The sequence below is a fragment of the Corvus cornix genome, chromosome 20 (genome assembly GCF_000738735.6).
Source record: "Corvus cornix cornix isolate S_Up_H32 chromosome 20, ASM73873v5, whole genome shotgun sequence".
Lineage (NCBI taxonomy): Eukaryota > Metazoa > Chordata > Aves > Passeriformes > Corvidae > Corvus > Corvus cornix.
In genome coordinates this window covers 2577427-2597490 of record NC_046349.1, presented here as the reverse complement: position 1 = coordinate 2597490, position 20064 = coordinate 2577427, and the positions used below count along the sequence as shown (strand labels likewise).

The 20064-nt window shown below is 50.6% G+C and overlaps 1 protein-coding gene across 1 annotated transcript in view; it reads left to right on the top strand.

Moving 5' to 3' along the window:
- Positions 1-20064, top strand: part of TOX2 (TOX high mobility group box family member 2) — a 149658-nt gene that overhangs the window by 115731 nt on the left and 13863 nt on the right. The window contains 2 exon segments of the mRNA XM_039563563.1: positions 8624-8863; positions 13195-13422. Coding sequence (XP_039419497.1) covers positions 8624-8863; positions 13195-13422 — 468 coding nt within the window.

Genomic DNA, 20064 nt, shown 5'->3' with positions numbered 1-20064 from the left:
TCTCACCCAGAAGTTACAGTTCTTTCTCTTCTGATGAAGTGCTAATTGTGTTTGGAGGATTCCTTCCCCTGTAATAGCAGGATATCGTAGCACGAGATCACAGGCTGCCAAAGCGCCGAGCTCCGTGTGTCAGGCAGGTGCTTCCCAACACCAGCCCTCAGTCATTCCCTCCCCTGCCTGCTGCAGGCAACTTCTCTTTGTGGGGAAAAAAACCAGGCAGAGGTGATCAAGGCTGGAAAACATAAGGAGCAATTTACACAGTAACAGAAGCGGATCAAAAAATCCTCAGAGATGAGGAGACAAAAGTCATCTACAACCACAGAACGGTTTGGGTTGGAAGGGACCTTATAAACCATGTTGTTTCAACCTCCCTGCCATGGGCAGGGACACCTTCCACTGTCCCAGGCTGCTCCAAGCCCTGTCCAACCTGGCCTTGGGCACTGCCAGGGATCCAGGGGCAGCCACAGCTTCTCTGGGCACCCTGTGCCAGGGCCTCCCCACCCTCCCAGGGAACAATTCCTTCCCAATATCCCATCCATCCCTGCCCTCTGGCAGTGGGAAGCCACTCCCCTTTGTCCTGTCCCTCCAGGCCCTTGTCCCCAGTCCCTCTCCAGCTCTCCTGGAGCCCCTTTAGGCTCTGGAAGGGGCTCTGAGGTCTCTCTGAATCCTTCTCTTCTCCAGCTCTCCCAGCCTGGCTCCAGAGCAGAGGGGCTCCAGCCCTTAAAGCCTCCTCTGAACTCACTCCAGGCTCCACATCCTTCCTACACTGGGGTCCCCAGAGGTGGGGGCAGCTCTGCAGGTGGGGTCTCACCAGAGCAGAGAGACAGGATCCCCCTCTCCCCCTGCCCTCACTGTGCATGAGCCCAGGATACAGATGGGTTTCTGGGCTGCCAGTGCACACGGACAGGTCATGTTCAGCTTCTCATCCACCCAAGTCCTCCTCAGAGCTGCTCTCAGTCCATTCCCACATAAACACAACTGGGAGAAGCCCTGGGAGCCTCATCTGGGGCCACTGTGTGGCTTTAGGGTGAAGCTTCTTGTTTGAAAGCATTGCATTTGGAACTGCCAACATTAATTGGAAAGATGGGGGTTTTATTTAAAGCACCTAAACCAGAAAAGTTTCTTTTCTCCTATTTGTCTGCTCAGGTTCCCTCTAAGCCATCAGGCTGAGCTTGTCTGTACATGGCTTCAGATAAGTGACTGAGGAGCTCTGCTAATGCTGGTATTTAATAATTCTTGGAATATTGGGGAAGCTCTGGGGGACTAGAAAAGAGCTAATGTGCAAATATTTAAAAAGGGAAACAGAACAGCCCAGGTAATTACAGACCTGTCAGTCTGTCATCAATCCTCAGCAAAATAATGGAGTGGCAGATCCAGGCCTCAATTAATAAAGAATTAAGGGAAGGTAATATAATTAATGCCAATCAACATGGGCTGATGGAAAACAAATCTTGTCAAGCTAACTTGATATCTTTTTTGATGAGATTACAGGTTTGGGTGATAGAGGTAACAGTGTTAACATAACATACTGAGACATCTGCAAGACATTTGACTTGGAAGCACAAAGTCTGTTGAGAAAGTGGAACAATACGAACCCAGTGTTGCACAGGTTTGGTGGGCTGGATTGTCACTCTGTCTTCCTGGAGGGATTTTTTTATGTTTCTGCCAAAGGAAGCATGAAATAATTGCCAGCAGAGCTGGCAGATGATGATGCAGTGAGCAGGAAGGTGGCAGAAGACAGAGATGCAGAGCTTTTGGCGTGGCCTGGTAAGCTGATCCCAAATGAAGGATATGGGTTTAGAAAAACAGTATTGCCCCCCTTGCAGGAGCAAAAAAGATCTTTCAAGGTGAGGACTCCTCTCCTTATAGATGGTGGCTCTGGAAAAGGGGTGTGAGATGCTTTGGGTGGGTGCTGCTGAGGGAGAAGTCCAAAAAGCATCCAGAGCAGTGAGCAGGGTGGGGAACATGGAGAGAGTGCAGAGCTCTGTGTCTTTGGCCAGAGCAGGAGGGGGTTGATGGTGCTCTGCAAGTGCTCTGGGGAAGGACAGAGTGGTGAGAGCCCTCCAGTCTGGCCAGTGCTGGGGTGTGGGCTCCAGGGCTGACAGCACAGGCTGGCCATGGACGCTGCACTCCAGGCTTGCTCCAATGTGACAAGTGAATCCACCCCGCTGGGCAGCTTCCGAACCCCACCCGACAGGGAGGGGTTCCCCAGCTCCTTGCAGCCCTCCTCTTTCCATCCCCTCCTCGTGTGGTGCCCCAAGGGCTCTCAGAGATGCTTTAGATCCCCTGTGTCACAGCCACCACAACAAAAGCAGGAAGGCTCATGAAACCGAGGGCTGGGGAAAGCTGTGCCTTCAAACCTGCCCCAGGGCATGTCTGTGTCTCAGAAATGCTTTTTTAAACCATGAATGTGGATTCTTCCTCTTTGCTGCCTGGCTCTGAGTTCAGAGATGCTCCTTCAGATCATGTTTGCAAACTTGAGTCTGGAAAACCTTTCTTTTTCCACTGTGTTCGATGAAGAGAAACTGTAATTTTAATGTAGATCCAAAAAATTTCCGTGTGCCCAAACCCCCAAAGCTGGCACCAGCGGTTCCCTTGGGCTCCTGTGCTGCTGCTGCTGCTGGTCCAGCAAAGCCCCCCCATGGCATCCTGGAGGGGGTACAGATCCCCAGGAGCTGGCAGAGGGTGCTTATTCCCTCTGGGAACTGGATGCATCCAGGAGGGAGGTGACAACCACAGCTGGGAACGTGAGTGCGCAGAGAAATCCTCTGGCGTATGAGAAATGCCCCCCCACCTCTACCAAAATAAATTACTTCCTTTTTAAATCCTTTCCAACTGTTCCCCTCATGTTCGTAATAGGATGATCGGTGGAACCAAAAATGTGGCTGTTACTTTAAAGGATAAATTAGTTTGACTCTTAACTCAATAATTAAAACTGTTATGGCTATGAGCCTGCAGGGATAATGTACTATTATTATAGTCATTTGTTTCAATTAAATGCTTACTGATTTTACAATAGCAGCTGGGCACCTGTGTGAGATAGCTATTACTCTGAACAAGACATCTCAAATTCCAGCAGAAATTTGTCACTGCACTAAAGCATTTTATATAGACCATGAAAGTTTATTAGGAGCAGTTACAAATCGGGAAGAGGAGGGGTGGTAATTGGGGATATATTTTCTTATCAGCTCCTCTCTCTCCTGCTCTCTCTCTTTTTTAAGTAAATCATCTTTAAGCATTTCAGCTATGGTGATGCGTTTACATTGAAACTTCAATACAGAAAAAGCCTGCTGGGAAAACTTTGCTTCAAAGCTGTTCAGCAGATAATTCCTCTCCCTGGTTGATTGTGATTATAATGGCTTGTTCTTGGGAACAAACCCAAGGAGAGGGAAGCTGTGCTGTGGATGAGCCTGGTGGCTGCCCCTGGAGTAGCTGCTTGCCTTGCCTGGGAGGAAGACCCTGGATGAGGAAGGCTCTGACAGCTCAGCTCAGCTCACCCCACCTGTGTTACCTGACCCTGGGAAGGGTGGGAGTCCTAGAGTCATGGAATGGTTTGGGTTGGAAGAGACCTTAAAGACATCTCATTCCAACCCCCTGCCCCATCCAGCCTGGCCTTGAACACTGCCAGGGATCCAGGGGCAGCCACAGCTTCTCTGGGAAACCTGTGTCAGTATTTACCACCCTCACCAGAAAAAATTTCTTCCCTATATCTACTCTAAATCAACTCTCTTTTTGTTTAAAACCATCACCCTTTGTCACAACAGGCCCTGCTAAAAAGTCTCTCCCCATCTTTCTTATAGGCCCCTCTAGGCCCTGGAAGGGGCTCTGAGCTCTCCCTGGAGCCTTTTCTCCTCCAGGTGAGCACCTGCAGCTCTCCCAGCCTGGCTCCAGAGCAGAGGTGCTGCAGCCTTTGGAGCATCTCCGTGGCCTCCTCTGGACTCTCTCCAGCAGCTCCAGGTCCTTCTGATGTTGGGAATCCCTGGGCTGGGGCAGCTCTGCAGGCAGGGTCTCACCTGAGCCAGGCAGAGGGGCAGAATCCCCCTCACCTCTGCCCATGCTGTGGGATGAGCCCAGGACATGGTTGGATTTCTGGGGTGCCAATGCACATTCCCAGGTGATGTCCAGCCTCTCATCCTCCAGCACCCCCAGGTCCTGCCTGTGCAGTGGGGTCAGACAGTGTTGTGTGGCAAACTCCAGCCAAATTTCTCCTTTCCCTGCTCCTTGGGTAACATCACAAGTGGTTCAGCATGGATCCCACCCGTGGGACTGCAGCCCAGCCGAGCAGGCAGCAGGGCTGGGGCAGCTCGGAGCAGCACTGCTCCAAGGGCAGAGCACACCACGGGGGAATAACACAGGAGCTCTGGATTTGTGCTTCTGCCACCAGAGCACAGTGTTTGTTCAGGGTGCGGCCGAGACCAAGGAAGGTGAGAGAAGGACAAAAATCCCATGGAAAGCAAAGGCAGAAGGTGGTTTTAGGGGTGGGACCTGCCTCAAGGCTTCAGTCAGGAGTTAGGATTTAGCAGGAGGCCATTTCATGACACAGCCATCCCTGCCAGATCCTGGCACCTGAGCCCCGGGTCTGCTGGCTGGTGCTCCACCCCATACTGCTGGAAAGAGCTGCTTTTTACATTAAAATTTTGGGGAACAGTTAATTTGAAGCTGGGCTTGACACACTTGAAACATTATCTGTGTTAGCAGAGCACCCCAGTCCCTGACCGGGCTCTTCCCCATGGCATTTGTCACTGAATTCCCCTTCTCCCCAGAAACAGGGAACATGGACCATGTTTTTCTCTCCTTCTTCGGATTAGCTGGAGCGTTTATGGGCCTGATATGCATATTCATTAAAAGAATTGAAATATTGTGGAAAAAAAGAAGCTGTCTTTGAGTTAGCACAGCCTTTGGGAATCTGCTAAGTAAGATGCACTTAATTACTTTAGCTATGACTACATCACATTACACTCTGGGTTTCCTCTCTGAGATGCAAAACATCTTTTGAGCACAGGCTGCAAACCCATCCTGAGCCTTTTGCAGCACCTCGTGGTGAGCTTGTTGTGCTGAATTCCCGGGATGGAGATGGGATCTGACCTGGCTCTCACAGGCCCTGCTCCTGGGGAAGGAGCTGATCACATTTGGAGGGTGGTTATTTAATTCCATGTTTCCATCGGGCGCTGTGGTGCTGCCGAGTGCTTTGGGGAGGGGAAAGGCATGGGACAGCCCCACTGAGCCCAGTGCTGGGATTGCACCTCACAGGACCAGGTTGTTTTCTTTCACACAGGGAGCGTTGCATTCATTGCCTCCTTTCACTTTGGTTTGCCATGATCACAATTTCATTCACCATTTACTTGCCTGATGAGGCCATTTGCTGCAGGGAAGCATCTCAAAATCCTGCTCCTGGGTCTCTCTTTTCTTGGGTGGGGGGATATCACCTGCTTTGGGTGCCCCTGAAATCAGTGTCTGCAGGATCCTGCAGTGGGAAGCAGGAATAATCCTTTCCCTGGCTTGAGTCAGGGCCATCCTCACCCTTAGTCCTATTTAAGGAGCTCCAGTGCTGCACTTGAACCGCTCACCTTCATTTTCACCCCAAACATGTTACATCTGGAAAACATGAGTGGCTTTTCCACCACTGCTGGGGAGACCAGGAGCCATCACCAGGAGTGATGGGGAGGTGGCAGCCTGGTGTGTTGCTTCCAAAATTGCACTTAAAAAAGAAAAAAAAAAAATAGAAGTGGAGAGAAATGCAGCAAGTGCCAAATGGTGGAGGCAGTTCCTGCCTGTCCAGACACGGCTCAGCAGGGTGCATGTGAGGAGCTCTGCATGTGTCCTGCAGAGCCTCCTGGATAGGGGGAGAAGAGATGGAGATGTGGGAGAGGAGAGAAGAACCAAGAATATTCAACTAAAACCAGTTTCTTGTCATACAATTGTGGAATGCTTTGGGTTGGGAGGGACCTTTAAAGCCCATCCAGTACCACTCCTGCCATGGGCAGGGACATCTCCCACTGTCCCAGGTTGCTCCAAGCCCCGTCCAACCTGGCCTTGGACACTGCCAGGGATCCAGGGGCAGCCACAGCTTCTCTGGGCACCCTGTGCCCGTGTTTTACCACCTTCACTGTAAAAAACTCCTACCTTATATCTAACCTAAATCAACCCTCTCTAAGTTTAAAACCATTCCCCCTTGTCCTGTCACCACAGGCCCTGAGTAAAAGTCTGGTTTTATGGGGTCCCTTTGATGAGGTGAAGAAATTGAGAGGAATCATCTCACTAAGATATCCTTGGAGGGGGACATCCCAGCACAAATGCTGTGTCTCAAGAGGGGTCTGTGATGGGGTTGTGAGCAAGGGGCTTCTGGAGGGGTTCTCTGAGCCAGGCTCTGGTTCCTGGTTTTTTCTACAAATTTTCAGAGGCATTTACAACACATGGCCCATATCCATAATTGCACTCCTGGACTTGTTCTGCTCTGATGCATAACTAACATGCACTGTAAAGAAAAAGTGTGTGATTACATATTTAATGGATAAACGGAGCCGTTGTGGTCTATTGGCCACATAATAAAAGTTTCCCCCAAAATTGTTTTAGTACAGTATTTCCTCAGGAGACTACTGTGGCTGAAACGTGAGCAAGCTATTTTAAATTTCAGAATTTTTGAAGCCACGTCTCATAGCCTTCCCCATTTCTCCAACACCCGTCTTCTAAACTTTCCCTTCATTTAAATTTAAAATAAGGACAATAAATTATTCTTTTCCTTAGCAGCTGGCAGATCTTCTCCAACTTGAAAGGTCTGGATTAAACTGACAAAACCCAAGACAAATGTACATTTTTTGGCTGGGATTTGGGAATAGCTGGCTGCTCAGCAGATGGGTGCTGTGTTCCCACCTTGCGTGGTCCCTGTCGCTGCCTGTCTCACCCAGGCCCCTCCCATGACTTCTGCAAATTCAGTTTTAAATGCAAAAATTGCCTCTCTGCTGCCTCCTGTGTTGCCCAAGCCTGGTGTCCATCCCCATGGCTGCATCATCCTCGATGCCTTTATGACCAGGAGAGGCCAGAGCTTGGCAGTAAGGCACATAATAAGGTTTCAAGGGCACATAATAAGGTTTTAAAGGCACAAAAAACTCGCCATAGTTAAGCTCCATGCCCCTAACCAGAGCATAGTTAAGCTCTGTGCCCCTTTGCCTCTAAGCAAAGCCAGCCCTGCTGCCTCCTTGACACCACCAAAGCCAAGGGCAGCAATTCAGTGCGGCCCCTAAGACAGCCCCAGTCACACTCCTGCTGTTGAAATGCAGGAATATATTTAATTCCTGTGAGTTAAATCCCTTCCCTTCACAATTAATGCAGAAGAAGGGCAGATCCAGGGAAATCTGTTCCCCTGACACTGCTCCTCTACTGACGGAGAGTCCAAAGGAGAGCAGAACGTTCTGTCGGGTGTGGTGTAAAGCTCTTGATTCCTGACCTGCAGCAGTAAATCTGGGTTTGCATCTGGATTTACGTCCTCTGAAGCCTATGGAGCCCTCACAGGTCTTCCATGGGTTTCCTTCCATGTGTGTGCTGCTGATGGAGTTGGCAAAGCTCCCCTGGTAATGAGAGATTGCACTTCAGAGGGCTGATTGGGAGCTCGGGTCTTTAAATTCATGTTAGCATTAATCAGATTAATGTAAAAGGGGGAAACTCTGGGAAACGTTTCAGATAGGGTTTGTCTCCCTCACACTCCATGGCTGGATGAGGCTGTGCAGGAGCCAAACTCTACTAGATGGGCAAGGATGGATCCTAGAGGAAAATGGGGTTTTCAGGGAAAATGGTACAAACTGGAAATGGGGTCTTGGCACAGGAAACAGCAGGGTTTGTTCTCATCTCATCTCATCTCATCTCATCTCATCTCATCTCATCTCATCCCTTATTTGCTTCTTGGTGTACAGGAGATGGACCTGCTGGAATGAGTCCAGAGGGAGGCCCTGAAGATGCTCCAAAAGCTGGAGCAGCTCTGCTCTGGAGCCAGGCTGGGAGACCTGGGGGGGGGTTCACCTGGAGAAGAGAAGGCTCTGGGAAAACATTAGATCCCCTTCCAGGGCATAAAGGGGCTCCAGGAAAGCTGGAGAGGGACTTTGGACAAGGTTCTGGAATGACAGGAAAAGAAGGAATGGTTTTAAGTTATAGGAGGGTAGGTTTAGATGGGATATTAGGAAGAAATTCTTCCTTGTGAGGGTGGGGAGGCCCTGGCACAGAGTGCCCAGAGCAGCTGTGGCTGCCCCATCCCTGGAAGTGTCCAAGGCCAGGTTGAATGGGGCTTGGAGTAACCTTCCCTTCTCCTCATGATTTGGCCATAAATTGCTCATTTATTAACCTTTTTATCTGACCCCTGGTGGGTGCCAGCTACCAGTGGTCCCTGAGGCAGGCAGGGGCACCTTCTGAGCACACAGACCCACACTCAAAGCTGATTTAGCACCTCATGGGCACAGCAATGGGTGCACGGTGCCCAGCTCTTGCCTCGTGTGGAAGGGATCACCAGGAAGACTTTCCCAGCTGTGTGGACCAATTTAAACAATAAACCAGCCTCAAAGAGATTGGGCAGTATGGCAAATAAATAAATAAATGAATGAATTTTGTAGTCACGAGCGATCTCCTCCTCACTCAGATCCAGGAGATGGTGCACTCGGACGCCGCGTCCTACGAGTCCAACCGCCAAGTGCCGCTGCTCAACCGGCCCGGGATGCTGGGCGGCCCCATGGGTGCCCTCAGCCAGTCCCAGCTCATCTCCCAGATGGGGATCCGGAGCGGGGTCACCCACGGCTCCCCCTCGCCCCCGGGAAGCAAGTCTGCCACCCCATCTCCCTCCAGCTCCACTCAGGAAGAGGAGACCGAGTCGCATTACAAGGTACGTGCAGTCGCGCTGGGTTTGATGGGGAATGGTGTTTTTCATTGTTCTAAAGAGCATAGACTTCTGGCCTTGTTCTTATATTTATAGTGGGAGACTTTCCCAAGGAGGAGGGCACTGTTCCCAGCCTAGGGTGAGGCCCAGCATGGCAGGCTGGCATTCACACAGCGGGTTTGGAGATCAGAGTTGTTCTTCTGCCTTCACGTTTTACCAGGTCCATCAGGCTACAGAATTTCCTGGGATGATTATGATGAGCAAAGCAGGTTCAGGGCTTAGGGTCTGCAAATGCTTGGAGCTACATTAGATTTCTGGTGGTGGGTAGAGAAGACTGAAACAGGAAAGGAGCTCATGGTGGTATTTAACTGAGCTCATCGGACGTGGCTTGCTAAGGAAAATGAACAGGAATTAAAAGAGGAAGAGTCTTCTGCCTTTTTGTTCAGCCAGGTGGTGTTTGAAGTAGTCAGCAATGTCCCAAATGGTCTCTACAGCCAACAAAACTGCTGCTGAGTGTGACACCAGCAAACCCAAGGAATTCCTGGGGGTTTGGGCACGTCTTTGTTGTTGTCCATCTCTCTCCAAATGCAGCAGCACAGCCAAACAACATGTGCTGTGTTCCAGGAGCCTGTGGCTGTTATTTACTGAGAGCAAACTGCAGCAATCACCGTGCCTCTGTGCCTGCAGGGCAATCGCTGGGCTCCCTGGGGACTCTGATTAAAGCCTTCCATGGAAAACCTTCTCCTGGAAGGTGCTGACCCAAGGCACTGGTATTGAAACCTTGTCCCACCAAAATAGGCTGTTGTGACAGGGTTTGAATATATAACCAGAGCAGCAAACAGTGCACGGGCTGGAAAAGTAGGAAAATGCTAGGACTGAGCAAAAACCTCTCCCTCTTCATGGAAATCCAGGAAAATAGATTCCCATCAATCCTGTAGTTTTTCATCCATTGCCAAACTTCACTTCAGATTGAGGCATTTCAAAGCAGAGTGCTCGTGTGGGTGGAGAAACAGCTTCAGTGGATTAAAACTGACAAGAACGGTTACACGAGGTTAAAAACAAATGGAATTTTTCAAACTCTGTGATTCCATGTTCACTGTGGGATGGGTTGTGCTGCTGGATCCCGTGATCTGCCATCTCCCAAAGCCTGCGTCACAAAGCTCCAGGCAATGACCTGGGAGCTGAAATCTTCCACGTCAAGAGAAAATGAGTTTCGTTTAGTGACACACCAGGTTCAGTCTCTCTGCCTCCATCAGCACCACCCAACTTTCCTGTCAGCCCCCCAGGAGTCCCTGAGGAGGACACAGCTTCAGGGTTGGATCTTCTGTTTTCTTGAGCCAGTGGTAGCCATGGGGTAGGAAGGGTTTGGAGATGTCCAGATGATGACAACTTGCAGAGATTAGAATTTTTCCTAATCCTTAAGGCAATCCCTCTCATTCTTCTGCCCTGTAAACCCCCCAAACAGGTGGGAGTGATGTGTTTGATGGAAGAGGAGATGCTGAGTGTAAGGAAAGCAGCAGACCCATGTTGTGGCCTGCAGGTTTCTGTTTGCTTTCTCTGTCTGCACAGCTGCTGCCTTCCCCCATCAGTCATGTTTCATGTGGCCATTAAGGGCTTTTCTGCAACAAGGCATCAAAACGACATTCAACAAGCAGAAATTAATCTTGTGAGCGAGAAGGTCACACGTGAAAGAAATTAGTCCGATGCCATCAGGTCCTTCAGGTCCAGCTGGTCCTCTGAGCCAGGGAGCTTATGAATTTCAGAGGTCTCTGAGCCTCACTGGTGCATTTACCTGCTTCATAGCTTGGGTGGTGGGTGCACATGCACTGAAGGGAGAGGTGGCTACAGCCCAACTCCCAGCTGGATTAGTGGTCACTCTCCATAGTTATTAAAATAACTATGGTGATCACAGTCATTAAAATCAATGCCCATGAGGTTTCAGCTCTTCCTGGGTTCAACATCTAAAAAGGCACCAAGTTTCTGGGCTCACATCATTGCCCCAGTCCACATCTGTCATCAAACAGACCTTCTGCCACCTCTCTGGGGCAGGTCCAGTGCTGGTGGCCACCATGGGCAGGTGGCCACACTCTTCATCCCCCTGCCCAAGCCTCCCTGGTCCCTTTGACCGTGAGGATGACCCTTGGGGGTGCAGATGCTCTGGGGCAGCGAGGCACTGGCTCACTGGGAGTTGACTTTAGCCATGAACATGGTTCAGGTTGGTCAAGCCTCTTCTGAGGTCCAGACCAGGCTGTTGTCTCCTCCCAGGTGCGTGTCACACCTGGAAAACCCCAGGAATACCAAACCTGATCTGCTCTGCTCCCTGCTGGGGACTGGTGGCTCCAGGCAGCCTTGCAGCATCTGTTTTCCTTAAAGCCCATGTGCTCTTTGGTTCTGCCTGAGCTGTAAATCCAGCTGGGGTTGTGCTGCTGCTGTTCCAGCTCCTTGGCTTGGTCAGTGGCTGTGTGGGAGCAGGTCCCCCATGGCACTCCACTGAATCAAATAGGATCACAGTTAGTTAAAATACCATCTCACTTCCTAATGGGCTGAAGCCCTGTCATGCATTTTTTTTTTTCCTTCTAATAAGCTGGCCTTTCACCTCCAGGCCTCCCATTCAAGCCCATTTGGGCAATTTTAAATTAAATGCAATTTTTTTGGTCTCTCTGCTCATTCACTAATGGTCACTGTCTGTTTGACAAATGTCACTGCGCTGATACTGAAATTAATGACCAGTCAAGAGCTGCAGAGCGGAGAACGGGAACGCTGCTGCCCTTTCCTCCCCGTGCCTGCCCTGTGCCAGCCTCTTAAATCCTGGCACTGCCAAGCATGTGCTCAAATTGACAAATCCATCAGGAGAAGAGGCTGTTTGTCCCCAGCTCGGCTGGAGGCACAGTTTTCACAAGATCTTGGTGTTTAGACCAATATCTTTCCAAGCAGTTCAACAACCTGTGCAGCTGATGGCAGTGCCTTGAGCTCGGGGTCTGCAGGTGGAGGGGCTGGTGTCCTGTTTGCCCTCAAGGATGCAGACATCCAGCCAGTACTTTTATTCTCTGTCATCTGGTGTATTTTGGTTTTCCTTCACTATAAAATAAGGGTAATGGTGCTTCCCTGTAGTGCGAGCTTTCACTGGCCACAGTTAATGCGTTGAGAGCTTTGATGGGTATCCAGATGTTTTCCTGGGGTTTTTTCCTTTGCACATCCTCTCATGGAGGCTTCTGCAGTCCCCTATATTCATAGGATCACAGAATATCCTGAGTTGGACCCTCAGGGATCACCCAGTCCCACCCCTGGCCCTGCACAGACACCCCAACAACCCCACCCACCCTGGGCATCCCTGGCAGCGCTGTCCAAACGCTCCTGGAGCTCTGGCAGCCTCGGGGCCGTGCCCATTCCCTGGGGAGCCTGGGCAGTGCCCAGCACCCTCTGGGGGAAGAACCTTTTCCTAATGCACTGCACAGGGCATCCAAGGGAGACTGATACAGGATCTTCTTTCCATGCTGCCTTCGGTGGAAGCATCCTTGTTTCCAGCCTTGCTGTTTTACTTCCCAGCCCAGTGGCAGCATCTCCTGTTCCCTGTGTCCTGCTCCCCTGAATTCCAGCACCCATTGGGCACTGAGTGTGGACAGGGCCATTCCTGGTCATCGTGCTGCACCCGGATCAGGCGTAAGAGTGAACAGCACGTGCAAAGCATTTCATTCATACAATTAAAACAGTTCAATTCCTGCATATTCCTCTGGATAGGAGTACGTACATGTTAGCAGGATGGAGCAAATTTTGGATGGCCCTGGTGTGATGGTTAATGTGATGCTGGTGTTGCTTGGTCAGTGCTCAGAGCCCTCCTGGAATGGGGGGGTGAGGGAAGTCAGGAGCAGCTTGCAAAGGGGGCTCACTGGGATGCAAATCAGAAACCATGTGGAAGCCAAGTTTGTGGAAAACTGATGGACTGCTAAAGCAATTAGCTAGGAAGAAAGGCATTTGAAGAGATTCCAGAAGTGGATCAAGGAGTGAGTGAGCTGGGGAGGAGGGTGGGGAAGGAGAGTGACGGGTGATGAGTGTGTGGAAAGCCCTAGATTTGGAGCAGGAACAAAGGGGCAAACCCAAGCTGTGAGCTGGTCTGCCAGGAGGCACCAAAGCAGGCTCAGGCATCCACCAGCAGTTTGTGCAATGATCCAAGAGGCTCCTGGGGGACAAAGAGACCCGCAGGGCTGCTGGCCCCTCTCCATGCTGGGACCTCTCCACTTCCCATTCCCCCTCTCATCTCCTTGGCTCAGTAGCTGTAGCAGGCACTTGTATCAAACCACTCCCAGATGACTGCTAAGGTTCCTCTCTTGGTTTTACAGGCTACTGGAGAGAAAAGACCCTCAACAGACCTGGGCAAAAAGCCCAAAAGCCAAAAGAAGAAGAAAAAGAAGGACCCCAATGAGCCTCAGAAGCCCGTTTCGGCCTACGCCCTGTTTTTCAGAGACACACAAGCAGCCATCAAAGGCCAAAACCCCAACGCCACCTTTGGGGACGTGTCGAAAATCGTGGCATCAATGTGGGACAGTTTGGGAGAAGAACAAAAGCAAGTGAGTTACTGAGTTATTCATTTCTGTCTTTCAGCTCTGGAAATGTGCATGTCCACAGTGCAGAGCATCTTCCCCAGGCATGTTCAGGGCACGGCCAGGAGCTCCCACAGGCTGAAGTGCTGGACCAGAGGCTGTTTTCAGGAGCAGTGCTGAAGTGCCCACTGTGCAAAATTGCTGGTGTTGAGTGGGGAAGAGCAAATTTTTATGACAACTAATTATCCTTGATAAGCTCATACTCTGCAAAGCCATCAGTGGCCTTTCCCTGACATGGGGTTTACAGCTTGAGATGTGAGATGGGTTTGTGTTTGCTTATTTACTTACAAGGAGTGACAGCCAACCGGCTAAACACTATTAACTCCCTGTATTGCTGCCTTCAAACCCAACGTTCAGGCTTTAAAAGCTTCAGAAGGAGATGCCTGAAGTGGCCTCACAGAGGAAACCTTCCTGCCCCAAAGCTGTCAGCCACTTTCCGCCTGCTTCATGTGGAGAATTCCAGGTCCTGCTTTCCCTGCTTGGTTGCTGCTGAGTTGGTTACAAAAGCCTATAATTGCTTCTTGCCTGTTGAGAGAACCCCAGGGAACACTTCCCGGGGCAAGGATGGCTTTTTATCAGGCAGAGTGAGATCTGACACGGTGTGTGATGTGTCCCAGACCCAAACAGGCTTTAGCTGGGAGCCCTTCTCCTGGAGCCTGGCCACAGCTCCAGTTGGGTGTCCATGGCCAGCACTGGAAGCAGCTTCATCTGGGGAGAGAGCAGCAGGGAGGGGGAAAATCATTTAATTGGAAGTTATGGTAGGAAATAGCCTTGATTTCTACCCCACATTGAGTCAGGAATAAGAGCAGAGAAACTTCAGGGATGAAAGCCCTTTTGCTGCTTCCTTTTCTCCTCTTTGGGTGGATTACTTTAGGATCATGCAGGCAGAAATTCCTCATCTGAAGAGGGGAGCAAGGTCAGGAGGGTGACCCCAGCCCTGGGAAGATGCAGGATAGGGGCTGGGTTTGTGCTGTTGGTGCAGGGTGTGGGAGGTTCAGGAGTGTGGAAAAGCTTTATGTCACCTCTTTCTCCTCCCTGCATCCCTCCCAGCACCTCAGTCTGCCCCTCCTTTACTCCACCTGGTTACAAACATTGCCACAGTTTGGGCACTGAGCGTGGCTCAGAGAGTGAAAGCGCTGCTGCGACCCTGACTCAGCGCAGTGCAAACGCTCAGCTCTTAATTAACAGCAGGGATTAAACCAGCCCGTTTATCTTCCCTGCTAACTCTCCCTCCTCCTTCTCTTTTATAAGCTCGCAGCAGCCTCGCCGTCTCTTTACACACGCTTTCTAAGTGGCTCCATTTCTCCCTCTGTAATTGATTTAATTAAGTCATTTGTTCCTTGTCTGAAAGCTTAAATATTAACTTCCTGGCTTTGTCTCCAGCTGGATACTTCTCTCCCACAGCAGTTACCTCCCTGGCTGGAGGGACACAATTTCTCTTTGGCTCTGGGACCCTATGGCTGGTTTGTGTGATGTGGCACGTTCACTGTGGAAGCGTCTGGCTGCAGGAGAGTTTATTTAGCCCCTGTTTGCTTTCCTCTGCCAGCATCCCTGGTGAAGCTTTTTTTAGGCTCATGAGGCAATGCAATGGAAAGGGAAAACGGAAAAGAAAATTTTAAAATGCCTTAAATATGTGAAAACAAGTGCCTGGGCTGTCCTGTAGGTGTTTCCTGCCCAGGGCTGCAGGATATGGTGCACAAATTCCCAATGAAGGCAAGCAGACATTCCAAGTGCTCTCCTGGCACATCTGGAGAGGGGATGGTGACCAAGCAGCGCAGCCAGGCATCGCTGGCCAAAATCCTGCCACCACCTGGGAGTCCAGCCTGCCATGTGGCTGCACCAGATTGTGGGTCAGCCCAGCAGCAGGCAGGATTGTGCTCTGGGGAGGGGTGGAAAAGCTGGAAAAGGGAAGTGTTTCATCAGGGACACAGCTCTTAGCTTTGTTGACAGCAGTGGCTTCATGTCCTCTGCAGAGAGCAGCACAGACGACGGCCTGGGGAAAAGCCAACACAGAGATGGCACAGCAGGCAAGCAGGAGCCAAATCTGGATGCTTTGGCTCAATTATCACCAAAGTTGTAGTTAAAGAACACTTCCCCTCTTCCTGGCTTAAGAGAGGGTGGATTTGAGGCTGTAGGATCTGCTCTGGAGCTGGTCCCGCACTTGGATTTCCAGAGGTGCAGACCCCAGCCCCACCACACAGTTACTGAGCAGTTCTTTGTAGCACTGGAGTTTCTGCTTCGGATGAGATTTGCACTTTATTCTGTGCCTTCCAGTGGGCCCAGGGTGGGCCCAGTCCTGGGTATGCTTTGGTTCCCACCTTGCAGGAGAGCAGCAGGCAGGGAGCAGCCAGAGAGAGGGTCCAAGGGAAGCTGGTCCATAAACCCAGGGCATTTCGTGATTCCCCACACATGAGCAGCCCCTGACACGTTCCTGCTGTGCCTGCTCCGTGTCCATCCACCCTTCCCAGCTCCATCCTGCACACAGGGGGTGCACAGAAGTGGGGTGGACCCCGTGCCAGTGGCACAAGGCTGAGGGAAGCCCAGTGCTGGTGGCTTGTAGCCATGCCAGCCAGTGCCTTGGGCTGGGAAGGGTGGTCCTGTGCCCCATCCAGAGCCCCAGCCCCGCTCCACAGACACCTCCTGGAGCATTTCTGCTGGAAGCAGTGACATGCCACCCCTTTGCCAGGTAGCCCTGGCCAGCACACAGAGGGTTAATCCTCTGCCATTTGTGCTGCTAATGATTACATGCACTGTAATATCAAAGCTGTAGCTATTTATTTGCCATTGAGCAGGTGCTGCTGCTCCCACAAAGCAAATTTGCTTTCTCCTCCTGATGAAACAAGGAAAATAAAGGTTGCTCACGTCCCATTTCAGATATGGGTTTTTTTTTCCCTGTGCACCAGCTGAAAGACAAACACAGAGAGGGAACCAGAATGCATATTATGCAAGAAACCATATAATCTAGCAGCATCTTTGATTTGGCTGCTGCTGTCACAGACACACATTTCACAGAGAGGCTTTTTTCTCCCCCCTTTCTTTTGTTCTTACTGGTTTATCATTTGTGGCTTTGTCATTTTGTTCCTTCTTCTTCTTCTCTTCTCAGCCTCTTCACAATGAATCTTCATTTTCCCTCTGACACACTTGTATCTAAATTTCCTTATTTCCTGCCTTTTTTTATTTATATCTGTTGCCTGGTGATTTGATCATGCTGTGGAATACAGGATTAGCAATCTCCGTGTCCTTGGGTACTGCTCAAGGACACCTGTTCGGCAAAGCACCGTTTTCCTCCCCATTTTAACCCCTTCCAGTGTGGCTGTAGCACAGGAGTAAATAACAATACCTTGAATATCCCCAGCACTGCGTTAGCAGGACGTTGTAATCTTCATTCTTCAACAGCTGGCATGGCCCTTCCTAAGGAGCTTACATGGGAATCTGAAGAATGTGTCTCAGGGAAAAAAAAAATATATTAATACATCCTCTTTGAACTTTGCAAATAGTTTAGCAGCTGTTCCTGTAGAGATAGCTTGGACTTGCTGCAGAGTGAAATGCTAATTCAGCCATTAGCATCCAATGGGGTACCTGTCAGAGGAATCTGCCTGCAGCTCCAGGTCCCAGCTCCAGAATCCCGTGGTGCCTCGGTGGGAGTTTTTTCCGTGAGCACATCTCAAGCAGCGTTCCCCAGCAAGGTTTCAAAGGGCTGCCTGGTTTGACAGAAATTAGAAGAATTTGAGCACTAGATTGGAGCAAGCGCTGCTAATTTCCTAGGAGGATTTTCCCCTGGCACGGACAGAGTGCCGGCAGCCCAGTCCCGGTCTGTGCCACCCACAGCCCCCTCCTCTGTTTCCACAGGGCCACCATGGGCCAGATCTGCTCAAGAGCAGGTGACACCAGCCCTGGTGGCTGTCCTCCCTCAGGGGGATTTCCTGGCAGTGCCAAGCCTGGAGACTCCCCGGAGAAGTCGCTGGTGGGATTCACTCTCCTCTGCCAACTTCTAATCTTCCCTCTCTGAGCACCTCCCTATTCCCTGGTGTATTTTGGTGAACAGGAGGTTGGATTGGAGCCAGGCAAGGATGGAGAGCACAGAGATCAATGCCAAGGTGGCAGCTGCAGGAGTCTCTGGAACCAGCTTCTTTTCGTCAGCAAATCCAGCCACAAAGTCAAAGCACTGGGCCGGTGTTTCCACAGACCCTGGGGACTGAGAGCAGAGGAATCAGGGAGCTCCTGAGCAATCTGCTGAGTGAACCCTTGGCTAACGCAGGACTTCCCATCTGAAATGAGCAAAGATTGGGCAAAACCAGCATTTTCAGTTGAGTTTTTGAGTCTGGGCGCTCCCCGAGGACACAAAGGTACCAGAGATGAGTTCTTGCTCGTGCTTCACCAGGATCAGCTCAGTAATGCTGAGTGACTCCGTGGCCAGATGCAAGTGGGATTTTCAACCACACAAATGCACAACCTGGAGAACAACACAGCTCCAGGCAAAAAGTCACACTCCAGGGGTAAACTACCCAGCAGAAGAATTGTCTGCTCAGCAGAAAGTGATAGATCACCCATTTAATCAGATCCATCTGCTCACTGAACCTGATACATCAGCTGCTGACAGGACACTGCAGGTGACTGCAGAGGGACAGAGGCATCATGGGCCAGCTGTAAAGTTGTTCTGTGGAAGAGCCACCAGAGGGGAGAGATCCCATGGGAACAGCCGTGCTACAAACTGCCCAATTCCAGCTTTGTACCAGGTTGTCAGCGCCAGAGCCACCATGGGATGAAGTTTCCTCCTGCAGCCCCAAAGCCCTGGCAGCGAGGGGCTGGAAGGGTCCAAGCAGTTGCCCTGGCCTGGAAGGAGGTTTCAGCATCTTCTGGGCATCGAGGAAAGCCATGCACCAGAGAGGAGTCAAAGGACCAATCCCAAACAAGGCTTCAGGAGAGGTCTGGTGGAGAGCAGGATAACAATGGGGAGGATGTGAAAGGTCAGATGTGCTCTCCACGAGTGTTACTTTTTGTCTTGGAGAGCAAGATCCGAGGTTTGGAAGGTGAATGGTGTGTGCTTTTCATTGGAGGTTAGGGTTTGGATCTGTCACCCTCCTGTTCCCTTTGGAATCTTTAGTGGATTGTCCTGGGAACACGCTTGTGCCCTCACATGGAGCGAGGGGTGACTTACACCCCATGAAGTTGAGGCAGTGGAGAGCAGGAATCTCTCAGGATGCTTTAACCAGTGGTAATTCCTGCTTCATTACAGGCTCCTCCGTTCATTCTCCAAAGGAATTGCTCCACAGCACTGTGTCTCCACCAGGATAAAGCAGAAACTCTCCTGAAACCCTGCAAATACTTCCCATAGCCAGGGTCTTCCCTGTAGGTATCCTCAGGGATGTTGACCTCAAGACTCACACTCCAGACCACGGCTTTTATTCTGAAAGCGTAGCTTGGGTTAGTTGTTTTTAATGGTGGCAGGGACAGAATAAGTCTTGCCTGAGAAGGGAATACAGAGGGGGGTGCAAGGAGGTGAGGAGGAGCTGGGAAGGAATAGGAATAACGTGTCCATGTTCCCTATTTGCCTTTCCAATGGCTGTGGGAAGGATGTGTGGAGAGAAGGGTGAATGAGGCAGGGAGGACGTGCTTTGAGTCATCCTGCGAATAAGCCATCAGCTATGGTGATCTCAAGACTCAATATCTTGCAGGAAAGTGCATAATGGTTACAAGAAAAACCCTGCAGATTTACAAGCAGAATAAAAGCCAAATTTACACATCCGGGAGAAGAAAAAAACCCAGTCATGGAATCATGGAAAGGAGGGCAAGGAGGGACTTAAGAGGTCAACCAGCCCATACTACTGCCTGAAGTCAGGATCATCTCTACTTAAGCCGTTCCTGATGGATGTGTTCCTAATCTGTTCCTAAACCCTCAGTGGTGGAGATTACACATCTCCCCAGGCAATGTCTTCCTGTGCTTAATTATCCTTACTGCTCCCAAGGCTTCCCAGTGCTTGCCCAACATTTCCCTTGGTACAACTTAAGCCTATTTTGCCTCTTTTCCTACATGCAGAGGATCACTCCGTGCCTCCTTTGCTGCATTGTGGTGGCTCCTCCTGGTCTTCCCTCCCAGCTTTCCTCCTGGAGACCTTTCCTGCACTTCCCATCTCTCCTCTCCTGATGTTCTACCTCTTTTTTGAAGCAAAACACCCCGAACTCCACTTGGGATTGCAGCAGAGACCTTCCAACTTGGGGTCAGTGCGCCCCTTGATTTTCTGGGGGAGAGTTTGAGTTCTCCCCATCATTCCCCAGGCTTGGGAAGCAGCATTCCTGCTGGAGCAGGAGGGCTGGGATGCAGAGGTTAGGGATAACAGCTCTGGCTGTCACTCAGTGCCGGCGCGACACGGAGCCGCTCGTGGGCGTCAGCGGGGTTTGCAATAATTGTCTTCTCTAATTAACTGGTTATCAAACAAGAACATTTCATTACGGCACAATTACTGGCTGCTTTGCTGAGACACAGAGGTGTCAGGATTACGATCCCAACATATGCTTCTTACAGCTCTGATTTTTTGTTTTCATAATCACTAACCATTTTTGCTTCCTCCCCACCCCCCTCCCCAACCCACCCACTCACTTAATGACTAA